The sequence below is a fragment of the Macaca nemestrina genome, chromosome 13 (assembly GCF_043159975.1).
Source record: "Macaca nemestrina isolate mMacNem1 chromosome 13, mMacNem.hap1, whole genome shotgun sequence".
NCBI classification, from domain to species: domain Eukaryota; kingdom Metazoa; phylum Chordata; class Mammalia; order Primates; family Cercopithecidae; genus Macaca; species Macaca nemestrina.
In genome coordinates this window covers 85903141-85918607 of record NC_092137.1, presented here as the reverse complement: position 1 = coordinate 85918607, position 15467 = coordinate 85903141, and the positions used below count along the sequence as shown (strand labels likewise).

General features: G+C 50.3%; 2 protein-coding genes across 3 annotated transcripts in view; both read right to left on the bottom strand.

Moving 5' to 3' along the window:
• Positions 1–3901: 3901 nt before the first annotated feature.
• Positions 3902–12819, bottom strand: LOC105465455 (all-trans-retinol 13,14-reductase-like). The gene is made up of 7 exons (XM_071076112.1): positions 12787–12819; positions 9125–9362; positions 6761–6899; positions 6397–6506; positions 6157–6323; positions 5794–5953; positions 3902–5536 (listed from the first exon to the last, which is right to left on the bottom strand). Exons 1-7 carry the CDS (start codon positions 12817–12819, stop codon positions 5397–5399), a joined length of 987 nt encoding a protein of 328 aa, XP_070932213.1. The 3' UTR covers positions 3902–5396.
• An 83-nt stretch (positions 12820–12902) lies between these two features.
• Positions 12903–15467, bottom strand: part of LOC105465371 (transcription factor 7 like 1) — a 181052-nt gene continuing 178487 nt past the window's right edge. For both annotated transcript variants that reach the window (XM_011713782.3, XM_011713781.3), the window contains one exon: positions 12903–14255. In XM_011713782.3, coding sequence (XP_011712084.1) covers positions 13822–14255 — 434 coding nt within the window. In that variant the 3' untranslated portion in view covers positions 12903–13821. The remainder of the gene's footprint in view (positions 14256–15467) is intronic.

The following is a 15467-nucleotide window of genomic DNA, read 5'->3' as shown; positions in this document are numbered from 1 at the left end:
TGATCTTTCACACAATCATACTCAGTAGGAACTTTTTGAAATAGGGCAACTTCATGTTTCATGCGAGAAAACATGAAGGAGGGTTTTGGTTTTGGTCTGCAGTTTTTCCAAAGGGCTTTTATGAGATACATTTCCCACAAAGTCCATTTGGCCTTTGTTGCCTAAAACAGACAAAATAGACTTAGATTTATTAATAGAAACTAACTATACTCTCTGCCCATTTTTACCTCAGTGTATTTAATGGTCCTTTAATCTGATATAAGATGCCAAGGGCATTTGATAAAAATTATTCTTCCATGCCATGTCAGGAGTTAATGCAAATGAAAGAGATTCCGTGGGTTCCCCTGGGATAAGTGAGGTTAGTGTCTTAGACCACACTATTGTTTGAAGGTTTATCTCTTCTAGTCATGCTCTTCCACATTGTAGACAGCCTAAAGAGAGTTGTTTTTGAGCTGATCTCAGGGAAGTACAAATAACTTGGGAGATGAGGGACAAAAGATGATTCTGTGCTGTCAAGGCAGTAAGTCTGAAGAAAGGACCATGCTTCTTATATTATCTTCCACCTTGCTTAAAACAGCCCATAGCTTTGAGTTGACATTTTCATTCTTGGCAGGTAGCCTACTTTATGGAGGTAAGGAATGAAGACTTACCCTTGGGTCATTCTCTGTACTGATGCATCGGTCTTCTGATACTTTGCACCAACCTGAGGAATCTTCTTTTAGGCTCCTCTAGCATCCCCTAAGACCGTGGCTATTGCACTTCTCTCTCCTTGCCTGCCTCCCTTATCCCTGCCTTTCCCCTCCTCGTGTTTTCTGATTGTGCCCATCTATACCAGCTCCTTTCCTTCCACCTTCATATGCACCTGGATTTTTCTGTTCCCAGCTGTCCTATTTGTTATTCATCCTGCTACTTAACTTCTCCAGCATGTTGCTTCCCTTAAGTTGCCATTCATTCTCTTCATGACTTTTACCAACTCACTTCGGTCTCTGTCTGTCAACTAAGCTTTTCTAAAGGTTACCAGTTATCAGATTACCAAATCCATGGCTTTTTCTCAAAGCTTAGTCTTGTCCTTGATGGAACTGGACACTGTTGACCATCCAAATGGAAATTCCCCTTTCTTGATGTCTCTGACAAATGGTCCTTTGCCTTATCTTGTGCTGGTGGGAAAGAGGCCCTCAAAGGCAGGCCTCTCTATTCCTTTGACTGTCTCCTCAGCCATTCACATCCATTCTTCATCCTTGGAGTGAGTGATTCCCAAGTCTTTGTCTTGGCTTAGTACCTAAAGAACCCAGTGCTGCTGGTATAGAATAGTTCAGCTTGGTTGTCACAGAAAGGAATTTCTCTCTTCTGCCCATCAGCCTGTCCCTTCCAGCTGTCCAGGTCAGTCTTCAGTCACCTGAATTCCTAACTGCAGACTTTTGCCCTTTTTCTCTCTCATCACCAAAGTCCTATCCGTTTTTTAAAAAATAAAAGATCCTTAGCTACAGTCTTTTCGTTTTCCTTGCTTCTCTTGTTGCCCACCCCCAGCCCGTTTTACTTCTCTCTTGGATTTTCTGTTTTCAGATCCACATTTACTGGGTTTCCTGTGCAGCTTCTTGGAAAGAAGTTCAATCTTGGAAAGACTGATCTTTCCAAAATATTTGCCCTGGTCTGAAGCTTTGGTCTGAACTTCTCGAGGCTTAGAGAATCCAGTTACAGACTTTTTGGGGTTCAGCATGCTATAGATTGACACCCTCCTGCCTGTCTTTCTCTGCATCCCAACCTGGCCAAGGTCCCTCCTGTGGGGTGCCCATCTGTGCCTTTATTCTGGCTGTGCCCTCGACTTTCCAGCATCCCATGGTTCTTTGGTTAGGTTTCTCTTCCTTCTCTTCTTTCTCCTGCCTTCCCCAATCTGCCTGTTTCTTCAGGGCCCAGCTCGTTTCCTCGTACGCCTTCCTCACTACCCCACCCCACGCTGTCGACTCCTTCCCTCAGCTCCACTAGCTCTTCATCATGCCACTCCTTTCAGAACTTCAACAAACCAGGGCAGTCAGGATCTGAAGTCTTTCTGGTCTCCCCAAGCAAACTAAGCACTTGAGGGACAGCCCTTGGCAATGCTTTCCTGTCTGCTGAGCATGGTGACCTTCCTTAGGACTTCCAGAGTTCAGTTCCTTCTGGCAGATATGTTTTCTTTCTCCATGCCACATGGATGTGACTCAAATGTGGGGTCCCACAGCTTTTCCTGGCTACCACTTGCTGTGACCTTATACATATGTTGGGTTTTGCTCTTGAAGAGGAGAGCAGGAAGAAAGGTTGGTTTCAGAAACCAAGAGGGATGGCAGTGGACGAGTACATTTTGTCACGGAGTCCACAGAGCTGAGCAGACTCTGAGAAGTATCATTGCTTGTGTTGAAAGAATACAACAGGATTTAAGTTTCTCTTTAGAAATTGCACTGAAGAAAGGCAGGGCGCGGTGGCTCACCCCTGTAATCCCAGCACTTTGGGAGGCCGAGGTGGGCGGATCATGAGGTCAAGAGATCGAGACCATCCTGGCCAACATGGTGAAACCCCGTCTCTAATAAAAATACAAAAATTAGCCGGGTGTGGTGGCGTGCACCTGTAGTCCTAGCTACTAGGGAGACTGAAGCAGGAGAATTGCTTGAATCCGGGAGCCGGAGGTTGCATTGAGCTGAGATCATGCCACTGCACTTCAGCCTGCCAATAGAGCGAGACTCCGCTCAAAAAAAAAAAAAAAAAAAGAGCACTGAAGAAAATATCACACAGCAAAGGAAAACTTATTTTCTGCAAGGTGTCTTTTCAAAGATAGAATGTTTGAAGCATGTTTCCTGGAGATTGTGTGGATGAGGGTGAGCTGGCGTCGTTCAGGCTGGGGGGTGTAAGAAGCACATGCAGCCACAAGAGGCACCTCCTATAGTCAGCTAAGGGCTTCCCTTTCTGCGCCCAGCTTTTGGGTGAAGGGTGATTTCTGTTAGACAAATCTGTGCTTCAGTCATAGATGTTAATAGAGGAAGCAATTTTCCTGCTGCAGATCCCTGAAGAGAGTTGCTGAAACAGTCTAGTTCCAGACTCAAGGGAGGTCGAAGGCCAGTCTGTAGAAAGGCTGAGGCAACGGGGAAAGACTTGACAGCTAGTTACATATGCTCTGACATGGTACCCCCATGATGGCTTCCAGTGACACATGTGCTGATAGAATTCTAAACCTCTGGAATTTCCCTGCTGGTTAATTCTGTGGCCCTTGACTGTACAGGGTGGCCTGATGCCAGATGCTGTGGGCGTGATGAGAACTAGAGAACCTGCAGTGTGGAGGAAGCTGTGTGAGGCACCAGACCCTGTGCTTCTGCAGGCCATTTCCTGAAAACCCCTGTTAGAAAGGTTGGGTTTAGTGTGACTTGCTTGAGCAAGAGTCCTTGGGAGAGATTTTGAGGTTTAATTTAACAGTATCTCCAGAGCTAACAGTGACTCCATTCAGCTAGTTCCGCAAGTCAGATGTAAACTTAGAGTCTCCTTTGTGAAGGGTTTGGGTCTGAGCTGTATAGTACGTCAGTGGGTAAGCCCAGCCCTTCATCCTCTGATAGATACCCCTTTAATTCACCAGACTTCATGTTCGATACATTATTAATAGTTGAAATTGTTTCTCTTCTTTTGTATTTTCCCAGTTAATAGATGGCTACTGTTTCCACAATGTTTTATATTTTCAGCTTTTTGTAACTTAATTACTTAATTTTATTTTTTTAAAGCTTGTTGCGGTCTAATGAGAAGTATTTTTCAGTGCATAATGTTTTTCCGAGCTTCTGTTAATGCCATCCCAATGTAGTTTTGTTGAACAGAAACCAAAATAAATTTCAAAATGTTAAAGCAATGGATTTAATACATTTATTTATTTTATTTTATTTTATTTTATTTTATTTTATTTTTGAGATAGAGTCTTGCTCTGTCACCAGCCTGGAGTGCAGTGGTGCGATCTTGGCTCACTGCAACTTCCACCTCCCAGGTTCAAGCGATTCTCCTAACTCAGCCTCCTGAGTAGCTGGGACTACAGGTGTGCGCCACCACGCCCAGGTAATTTTTGTATTTTTAGTGAAGACGCAGTTTCACCATGTTGGCCAGGATTGGTCTCAATCTCTTCCTCGTTATCCGCCCACCTCGGCCTCCCAAAGTGCTGGGATTACAGGCATGAGCCACGGCACCCGGTCAATAAATTTATGAATATTACATTAAGATGAACTACAATAAGACCTTTGGCATGTCAGTTTAACATAAGTGAAAGGTCCTTTTTATGCCTTTTGAGCCTTCCTTCACCTTCCATCCAACACACACAGGTACCAGTAAATTACAGATGCCATTTCTGAGCTTTGCACACTTTCTCTGGCTTTCCATGTTCTGCTCCTGACCAACTCTTCTACCACCTGACTCCTCCCAGCCTGGCTGCCTCTGTTGCTTTCAGTAGCTGGGCCATTGCTGGGAACACTCTGTTGCCTCCCTGTGCTGTCCTCTGCTGTGCCGTTGTCTGGAATGCCTTGCAGCCTGCCTCAACACAATAAGGTAATCTTCTAACCAGTCCATGACCTGACTCCTGACGTCACCCTTCCCTGCGTCACCCTTCCCCGCATATTTGGAGGATGAGGCTTGATTGAGGCTCAGGTACTGAGCTCCCTGAAGGTGCCTTGATGCTGGCACATTGAGAACCAGATGCCACCCCGATCATAAGGAAGACAGACCCAGGACTTCCATATGAATTGGATATGATCATCTGACGTGCCCCCTAATAACTGATGGATCCCGCTGTTACTCCAAAGCTCCAGACCACACCGGGCCAGACACAGGCATTTCCCGTGCCCTGAAGAGCCACTGAACCCAGCACAAAAGAGATCTAGAGCTCTCCAAACCTATGGAATGGCAACCAAAACAATGCCCAGGTTTTGAGTTAAGCCTCATTGGTCTCCCTTCTCCCTCAACAGTGTAGAACTGTGCAGCACAGCACTAAGTGAATGAGAGCAGAAGCCTCAGGACAGACCTGAACCCACCAGCTTGAGCTGACAACACTGCCAGGGGTTCTATCCACCGATGGAATTTTCTGTGATCACTGAGTGAGGAGGCGTGGGTGAGGGATGCAGAGCGCTGCTCGTCATGAGACATCAAGCTATCCAAGTCAATATCCTGTTAGTAGGGACGGGATGTTATAAAAGGCATAATGATCTCACCTGCCGCAGCTGGAAGCAATGATTCCATTGCCCCAGATTTGGAATTGTGATTTAAACTAGGCCTCTCTTCAGGAATCAGAACCAAATTAGAGTGCCTTATATGTGCAAGGAAGTAATGCAGAAAGACATTATGGGTTAAGTCAAGGGAGATGCCCCAGCCATTGGGCAGATTCCTCTGACTCCTCCCTGATGGAACTAATTCTTCTTCTTCTGTGCCTGGATCCTAGAGCCAAGATCCTTAAGGTCTGAGTACAAGTTCCGCTTCAGGATGGCACTGCTGCACAGCAGGGCACCTTGCAGGGCCCCGACCAGCCCACAGGTGAAGATATCCTGGCCTAGGAGGCAAGAGCAGAGGCCCCTGAGCGTGACCCAGGCAGGCCCAGGGGAGGGTGGGGCCCTGGTGCTCTTCCCTCCACATGAGGGCCACCCAGAGCTGGCTCCAATCAGGACCAGGGCCACAGCCTGCCCAAGCAGCCCTGCTCAGGGGATGAGAAGCTGCAGGGGACAGCAGGGCCTGAGGACAGGAAGAGAGGACGTTGGGCGACAGGGGCCCAGGGTCTCAGGTCCTGACAACATGGGGCAGTGAGTATACCTGTCAGGTAGAGGTTGGGGATGGGGCTCTGGGCCCTCAAGGAGGCCATCACACGAGGGTGCAGGCGGCCCAGGTCGTGGTCAGCCCCGTAGCGGGCACCTCGGGGAGCAGCCAGATAGAACTGGTTGGTGAGTGGGGATCCTGCAGTCACACTCTCCACCTGAGGGCACAAAGGGTGAGGCGGGCACGTGAGATCCTGGCTCCCCTCCCTCTTCCACTGTCTCCCATTTGCTGACTGTGGGTATGGGTGCCCTGTCCTTCCCTGGGGCTCATGTCGTGGGGCCCAATTCCCCTGTTTTTGCAAGGAAAGGGCAGAAATGGCACCATGAGGTCCGTCACCACCCCAAATATTTTACCCCCTACCTTCCCCTCCAGCTGTGGGAACAGTTTCATGACCACTGACATAGAGGCTTCCACAAAGGAGTTTTTGAAGGTCTCATAGTCACTGCCCCGCTTTCCCTTCAGCTCCGCCTGCCACTCCTCAAACCACTCGTAGGCGCTGGGTATGAGCATGGTCATGCTGGACCGGCCTGGGGGTCAGAGCTGATATTAGTACTGCCCGGCCCCTCCCTCCAGCCCCTCTCCCGGGACCCGCAGCCCCACCTGGGAATCGGTCCTCCCAGGTCGGATCCTTGGCTGATGGGAAAGCGATGAACAGAAGAGGGATGTGTTCCACAGCCTCTTCCCTGGGCATGGAGACGTAGCGCTCCATCCTGCGTGTGACAGGAGTGTGGTACGATCTCCAGGCTTTTGTCCTCAAAACCCCAGAACCACTGCAAGGACTGCTCAGCCCTAGGGACTCCCCACAGGGGTGAAGCTGAGCCACAGCCTTGAGGTGACAAACTTCCAGGAGCAAATTAGAAATTGCCCATTTCCTCCCATTCCATATCCTCTGCTCATTCTCTGAGTCAAGCAGGGAGGCACAGGCCACACGCATACACACCACACACAGACACGTGTGTCTTACGCCTGGTCCATGTCCGTGTCATGGTAAACATAGTAGTTGGTGGACGGCAGATGCAGGTCCTCCTTGGTGCCTTGCAGGCAGATGAAAACAGACATCATGCCTAAGCCAGGCCGAACCATCCCCAGCTGCTGCTTCACACCTGCCAAGGGGAGTGGTTGGTGCCTGTATGAACTATGACCAGAGACGGCCACTCCCTGCTCCTAGGAGAGCTTCAGGGTGCCCGCTCACTGTGTCCTGAGCCTTATCCTCAGTGCCCAGGCCAGTTTTACAGCTGTTTCAACTTGACGTTGGCAGGGGCCTGCTCTTCTATCTCCTCCTGCCTGGGAAGGACACTACCCTGGGTTCCTATTCTTCCACCTCCCCCGCCTCTACACCAAGACCCTTCAGAGGCAGGCGACGCCCAGCCCTGGTCCTCAGCCCCCATGAACTGGCTCAGCACCCGCAGGAGGGTCAGGCTTACTGCCTCCCATCTTCCCCTTCATGTCTTGAAGTGGGAAGCGTGTGACTGGGCTCCCTCTATGAAGACCACACACGTGAACAGCAGCTCATTACCAGCCTGATTTCAGGATTAACTTTTATGCAGCCATGGAGTGAGTGAACATGCATGATTCCTAGTGTGATGTCAGAACACATAGGCCTCCAGAGGGATGCTATGCATGTGAGCAAAGGCAGGCAGCCTGACTGGTACTTGGCATCTCAGGACTCAGCTGGAGGGAGGAGGGAAGAACCGCACTATGGCAGAGGCCGCAGCCACTGTGGGGCACCTGATGTCCCCCAGACCTAAACAGCTGGGCTTCCCCACTCCTCAGCAGATGACCCGAGACCGGTGTTCCAGAAACTGCCCCCACAGATTCTTCTGCTGTCTTCCCATTCCCGGGACCAGCTCTGGCACCTGCCTGAGGGATGCTGGGCCCCTGGCTCCTCTGCTTTTTCCTTTTTTAAAAAATATTTATTTTTAGATGGAGTCTTGCTCGTCGCCCAGGCTGGAGTGCAATTGCGTGATACCTGCTCACTGCAACCTCCGCCTCCCAGGCTCAAGCGATTCTCCTGCCTCAGCCTCCCGAGTAGCTGGGATTACAGGCACGTACCACCACACCCACTAATGTTTGTATTTTCAGTAGAGATGGAGTTTCACCACATTGGCCAGGCTATTCTCGAACTCCTGACCTCAAGTGATCTGCCCGCCTTGGCCTCCCAAAGTGCTGGGATGGAAGGCATGAGTCACTGCGCCCGGCCTGCTTCATTCGTGTAACTAAATATTTGTGAGGCCCTCAGGTTGTATTCAGGAGGAAGAGACACAGGAACAGGGATGGAGGGCAAGAGGGACAGATGGCTCTAGCTGGGCTGCCTGGGTAAGATGCTGGGCCTGGCCAGGACAGTGTCAGTTCCCGGAGGTCCTGGGACAGGGGAGAAGGGAGATCAGTGTCACAGAGAGAAAGGCAGGAAGTAACAAAGGCAGAGCCTGTCTGTGCACCATGCCCAACCCCCCTGCTTTGCCCCTGGGCTGTCTCTGCCTCACCCCCTCAGCTCCCCAGGTCTGAGAGAGGGGAGGCCATGCAGGCTGTAGGCCCAGCCACGTGGGGCAAGGGAAAGAGAGGCTGGCATTGGTGGAGCCACCCTATGCCCTGGAGACAATCACAACTCACATACCACCCAGTCCCCATGAGGAAGGCCAGGACCTCGCTTTACCCCCCAGCCCGCTCTGCTGTCCCCTTCCCCGGTTCCTTAGGGAGCAGCTCCCGGGCCCACCCTCTGGGGTCAGGGCTCCTTCCCCTGCTCTCTGGCTCCTGCACCAGCCAAGGTTTCTGCCACAACACATCCGGAGCTGCTCTGTGCTCTCCAGCTCCCGCCCCAGCCTGAGCCCTTCATCTGGGCCCCTCTCTCTCACCCCTGCTGGGTTCCTAGTTCGCCCTTCCCAGCGGCCTCCGTTCCTCAGATCACACCAGATGCATCCAGTTACATGAAGTGGCGGGACCTCTCAGCCGCGGTGGCTCAGCGGCTCTGCTCCCTGTGGGCTGCCTGCTCTCCTGCTTCTCCTCCTGAGGCCTCTTCTCTGGAAGCCCCCTCAACCCAGAAGGGTGAGAGGAGCTGGAGCTTTCAAATCAGACCAGCTACTCCACTCAGCCCTGCCCCTTTCAGCTGAGTGGGCTCAGGACTGTAATTAATCTGTATGGGCCTCAGTTTCCCCAACATTCAATGCTAGGGTTAGGATGATGTTAGAAGCAGCGTTCTCACCTTGTTGCTTAAGTACAATCAGAGGGCCGGCCAAGAAGAGGGGAAGCATGACCCAGATGGAGCAAGTTGGCTCCAGAAGGGGACACGTTGGGGAACCTGCAAGAGGGGCAGTGCAGACCCGCCTTTTACCTGGCAGACAGCGGGCATTCCCCGGCAGTAGGTGCTCATAGGTGTTGAACAGCCCTGCATTGGAGACCACGACGGGGCAATAGATGTTCACCAGCTCATGCCCCTTCCTCACACTGACATCTGCAGGCACAAGTGCTTGGCTGAGGGTCTGTGAGCTCCAGGACAAAGAGGAAGGCCCACGGCCCCCATGGATCTCTCTCTTACTGTGCCCATTGCTCAGAACTTGGAGTCCAGCTACCTAGACTCAGGCAGGGCAGGCCCCTGGGAAAATGCAAAGTGAGTGAATATCTTTAAGGGCTCTCAGACTATCCTATAACTGCTCTGGGCTTCCTTTCCCTGGCTCTGCATCCATTCCTGTGTGTGTATGGACTCTGTCTTTCCTTTACCCAAAGCCCTGGAGAAACTTCAAGGGTTGAAGCCCATCTGATAGAAATCCAGGCCTTTCTCTGCTGTCAGAGTTCCTTTTCAAAGAAACAGTCAGGGGCTGAATAACTGCTTATGTTCAACAATGTACTGCATATACAAGGGTGGTCCCCTCAGATTATAATGGAGCTGAAAAATTCTTACTGCCTAGTGATACTACAGCCATCCTAAGGCAATGCACAGTGTCACACATGTTTGTGGTGATGTTGGTGAAAACAAACTCACTGCACTGCCAGTGATATAAAGAAGTCTATCACACAGAATTATGTGCAGTAAATAGTACTTTTTTTTTTTTTTTTTTTGAGACAGAGTCTCACTCTTGTCTCTCAGGCTGGAGTGCAATGGCACGATCTCCGCTCACTGTAACCTCCATCTCCCAGCTTCAAGTGATTCTCTGCCCTCAGCCTCCCGAGTAGCTGGGGCTACAGGCAAGTTTTGTATTTTTAGTAGAGAAGGTTTCACCATGTTGGCCAGGCTGGTCTCGAACTCCTATCCTCAGGTGATCCGCCTGCCTCGGCCTCCCAGTGTGCTGGGATTACAGGCGGGAGCCACTGCGCCGGCCTATAGTACTTTTTAATGAAGGAAATGACTATGTTACTGGTTTATGTATTTGCTATACTTTTATTGTTTTAAACAAAAAAGTTTAAGGAGTAAAAAAAAAGTTTTTGTTTTTGTTTTCTTTGAGAGAGAGTCTCGCACTGCTGCCCAGAGTGGTGTCCAGTGGTGTGATCTCAGCCCACTGCAACCTCCACTCCCGGGTTCAAGAGAGTCTCCTGCCTCAGCCTCCCTAGTAGCTGGGATTACAGGCACCCATCACTATGTCCGGCTAATTTTTATATTTTTAGTAGAGTTGGGGTTTCAAGGTCATGGTCTCAAACTCTTGACCTCAAGTGATCTGCGCAACTCGGCCTCCCAAAATGCTGGGATTAACAGGCGTAAGCCACTCCACTCAGCCCCCAAAAGACTTTAATTAGAAAAAAGCTCACAGAATAAGGATATAAAGAAAATATTTTTGTGCAGCTGTACAATGTATTTGTGTTTTAAGCTAAGTGTTATTACAAGAGTCAAAAAGTGTTTAAGTTGATAAAGTAAAAAAGTTAAACTAAGGTTAATTTATTCTTGAAGAAAAATAATTCTGTATAAACCTAGTATTGCCTAAGTGTACAGCATCACGGTCACTCATCACTCACTGACACACCCAGAGCAGCTCCCAGTCCCGCACGCTGCATGCCTGGGAAATGCCCTATACAGCTCTGCCATCTTTTATCTTTTTTTTTCTAAGACAGAGTTTTGATCTTGTTGCTCAGGCTGGAGAGCAATGGTGCGATCTTGGCTCACTGCAACCTCTGCCTCCTGGGTTCAAGCGATTCTCCTGCCTCAGCCTCCCAAGTAGCTGGGATTACAGGCGCCCGCCACCACGCCGTTAATTCTTGTATTTTTAGTAGAGACGGGGTTTCTTCATGTTGGCCAGGCTGGTCTCGAACTCCCCATCTGAGGTGATCTGCCTGCCTTGGCCTCCCAAAGTGCTGGGATTACAGGTGTGAGCCACCGCACCTAGCCACCTTTTCTAAGTTTAGATACACAAACGCTCACCACTGTGTCACAGTCACCTACAGTATTCACTACAGTAGCATGCTGTACAGGCTTGTACCCTAGGAGCAATAGGCTAGACCACATAGCCTAGGTGTGTATACCATCTGGATTTTTTTCTTTTCTTTTCTTTTTTTTTTTTTTGAGACGAAGTCTTGCTCTGTCACCCAGGCTGGAGTGCAGTGGCGTGATCTCCACTCACTGCAAGCTCCGCTTCCTAGGTTCACGCCATTCTCCTGCCTCAGCCTCCCGTGTAGCTGGGACTACAGGCGCCCACCACCGTGCCCGGCTAATTTTTTTTTGTATTTTTAGTAGAGACAGGGTTTCACCGTGTTAGCCAGGATGGTCTCGATCTCCTGACCTCGTGATCTGCCAGTCTCAGCCTCCCAAAGTGCTGGGATTACAGGCTTGAGCCACCGCGCCTGGCCCCCCATCTGGGTTTTTCTAACTACATTCTATGATGTTCGCACAGTGCAATTGCCCAACGACGCATTTGTGAGAACGTTGTCTCAGTTGCTAAGCGATGCATGACTGTATATGAAATGTCTAGAATAGACAAGTTCGGAGACGGAAAGTAGATTAGCGGTTGCCTAGGGCTGGGGGAGATGGGCAAAATGTGGAGTGATTTTCAAAGGATATGGGGCTTCCTCTGGGGCGGACAAAATCTTTCTAAAATCAACTGTGGTGATAGGTGCGTAACTCTGAACATACAGCCGATGAATTGTCTACTTTTTTTTCTTTTCTGAGATGAAGTTTTGCTCTGTTGCCCAGGTTGGAGTGCAGTGGCGCCATCTCGGCTCACTGCAACCTCCGCCTCCCAGGTTCAAGTGATTCTCCTGTCTCAGCCTCCTGAGTAGCTGGGATAACAGGCACGCACCATCATGCCTGGCTAATTTTTGTATTTTTAGTAGAGACGGGATTTTGCCATGTTGGCTAAGCTGGTCTGAAACTCCTGACCTCAGGTGATCCACCCACCTCGGCCTCCCAAAGTGCTAGGATTACAGGAGTGAGCCACCACACCTGGCCTGAATTGTATACATTTTTTATTTGAGGCAGTCTTACTCTGTCGACAAGGCTGGAATGCAGTGGCACAATCATAGCTCACTGCAGCCTTGAACTCCTGGGCTCAAGCGATCCTCCTGCCTCAGCCTCCTGAGTAGCTGGGACTACAGGCTTGTGTGCCACCATCCCCAGCTAATTTTTTTTTTTTTTTTAAGAGATCAGGTCTTGCTATGTTGCCCAGGCTGGTCCTGAACTCCTGGCCTCAAGTCATCTTCCTGCCCCAGCCTCTCAAAGCATTGGGATTATAGGCAAGAGCGGCTCTGCCCAGTTGAACTGTATACTTTAAATGGGTGAAGTGTAACTTTAAATGGCTGAAGTATGTCTCCATAAAGCTGTTACAAAAAAATTAATTGTGGTGCTAGATACTATGGAAAGTGTCCAAAAGATGCTTCCTCACATCTTGGCAATTACAAGTCAAATGGGTGATAGAAGCATAAGCTGAATGTCTTCCAGGTGGCAAATTCATTTAAATTAACTGTAAACATGATTCCCCCCTTTGCAGCTCAGTCACAGACACTGACTGGCCTGTGTACATTGGAGACAGGAAGCTGGGCTCAGGTTTTCTGAGGGTGTCAGGCATGCCTTACAGTCCCGTGGCAAGTGGCGATCTTCCTTTGCATATATGCGAAAGTCTAACACAGGGTTTGGGAGTGAAACGGGTGGTTTGATTCAACAAAAGCACTAAAGAAACACTCAGAAAAGGTCTTGCAACTGCAATTTTATTTTCTTTTGTGAAAATAAACAACTGGGAATTTAAATTGCTCCAAAAACCATAAAAACAAAAAGAAATACACACAGAAGAAGCATGTGAGGTGATGGGGAAGGGAACAAGGTCTCTAGAACTTTGGCAGATTGTGCTGGCACGGACCCAGGTGACAGGAGCCAGACCATGGGGCCGGCCCTGCCTGCCACTCTGGGACTGTGAGGGGATGATCGCCACTGGCAAGGACGGGGAGGAACACAGACTTCTTCGCTGAGGAAGTGGCAGGCACCTTGAGTCCCTTTAAATGGGGGGGTTGGGGGGAAACCATTTCAGAGGACCCGCTTGCTCCACTGAAAGCTGGGGTTGGCGAGTTTGGGCCCACTGAGGGAGGATGCTGGTGGCAGCAAATCAGGCCATGATGTCTTCTCACATGGTGATGGCCTCACACTGGGCAGAGGACAGAGGACGAAGAAGAACCCACGGTATTGAGCAGACGATGAAAACTTGGACTGGGTAACAGGAAATACCACAATGGCAGAGCTGCAGATGGAGTGGGGGAAGCTGGGGCAGGCGGCGGGGGCGAGAAGAGACAGGAGATAGAAAGTGCGAGAGAGGTAGAGAGAGAGGCACCCTCTGCCCAGGTCCGTCCACCACAGCACCTACGGGACGAACAGCACGCTACTTTTCAGTTCTTTTTCTTATAAAGATTTTTTTTTGTTGTTTTGTTTTGTTTTTTAAAAAAGCCTTAAGATCAGCTACTGGTTACATCTACAAACTGTAAAGTGCTGTTGTTACCAGCCACTTTACAGAACAGTCCAGAGTGGTCAAATATTGACCAATAAAGTCTCCTTTTTCTTTTTCTTCTGAATCATTACTACTCAATGAGTCATGTGACAGCCTGCAGGGGTCAGGGGGCAGCTTAGTGGGCAGACTTGGTGACCAGGGAAAGAGGCTGGGCCTGTAGCACCGGGAGGGCCTGGTGGGCATGGAGTGTGGCGGGAAAGGACGGGGGAGAGGCCAGCAGAGCTGTGGGCATGGACCCAAGGGGGAGGGGCCGGGACAGGAGGGGAGGCTGGCTGCCCATCTGGCCAGAAGAGGAGGCTGCAGCCTTAGCTGACAGGAAGGCAGCAGAGTGGAGAGCCAGCTGGGCCCGGGTTTCTGGTTTGGTGGTGAGGGAGAGGGGCTGGGCTTGCTCCGAATGGGTGGCAGCAGGGGCAGCTGGTGAGGCCAACGCTGCAGAGGGGGTGGCCGGGGAGTCCAGCATGCTCCCGTGGGAGGAGGCAGGGCTGTCACAGGGCTTCTCGGGGGGCAGGTACTGAACACATGGCTTCTTGCTCTTGGAGGCCAGAGCACCTAGGGGGAAAAATACAAGAAAGAGTGAGCAGCTATAGCTCTGGGAGAGGCGGAGGCTGAGGAACAGCCCTGGTGATACACGTGCTTTGGAGACACAGGCATGCTTTTGGCGAGGACCTGACATTACTTCCAAGGCTTTGGAGACTAGGAAACTGCATTCGCAAATACCCAGCGCACAGAGAAGAGGCAACGCCCAAACTGATGAAGATCCACCCAGCATCGGATTGGAGAGAAGACGGCTCAGTGTCTCACAGGACCACCCTCCCTTTCTAAAGCTCGCAACTTTTAGGATGAAGCTCCGGTTTGCTTTGAAATCTCTGGCTTATGGTATTAACACAGTCAGAGGGAGCGCATGCCTGCTGAGCAGCGCGCCAGACAGCGGGTTCCGCAGCACGCACGGGTCCCACTCATGTGCACTCCTATGTGTAATGGAAGGAAGGAAGGAAGGGAAGAGGGGAGGGAGGAAGGGAGGGAAGGAAATAGGGAGGCAGGGAAGGAGAAAGGGAGGGAGGGAAAAAGGGAGGGAAGGAAATAGGGAGGGAGGGAAGGAGAAAGGGAGGGAGGGAGAAAGGGAGGGAGGCAGGGAGGGAGGAAGGGACGAAGGAAGGAGAGAGACTGAAAGCACTTTACATCATGCAAGCAGCGATACACTTGTCCTGGAGTAAGCATGAGATGGAGGTGTGACCTAAATATTAACAATAGTCGTCACAGTGTAAGCATCTTTCTGTGCTAGGCATGATTCTGGTATAAAGAGATTTTATACACGGTTTTGACACAAAGTGCCTCCTAAACCCAAGCAAACTATTTTTTCCGGTGTTCAACCAAAGAAACATCCAAGGAAACCCTGGCTGTCCTCGATCCACTGACAGGTGGGATGTCAGGGGCTCATGTGCTGCTTTCCTAAGGGCATTTCAAAGACAATTTCAGCCTCATTCCATTAACCCTCAGGTAGGATGATTCACTTTTCAACGGAATTAAAAAGTGCCTAGGCTTTGAAGTGACAAAGTCCTGGGATCAAATCCTACCACCACCACTGAAGCAGAGTACCTGGGAAAATGCCTTCACACCTCAGAGCCTCTTAAGTGGCCACCTCGAGAAAGGGGTAGTAACACCTGCCCGCGAACACCGAGGCAGAAGCCCTGACCCGTCATGGAGCTAGAGACGGCATGGGCAGGTGTGGCTGTGACGGAAGGAAAAGCAGGAGAAGAGGCC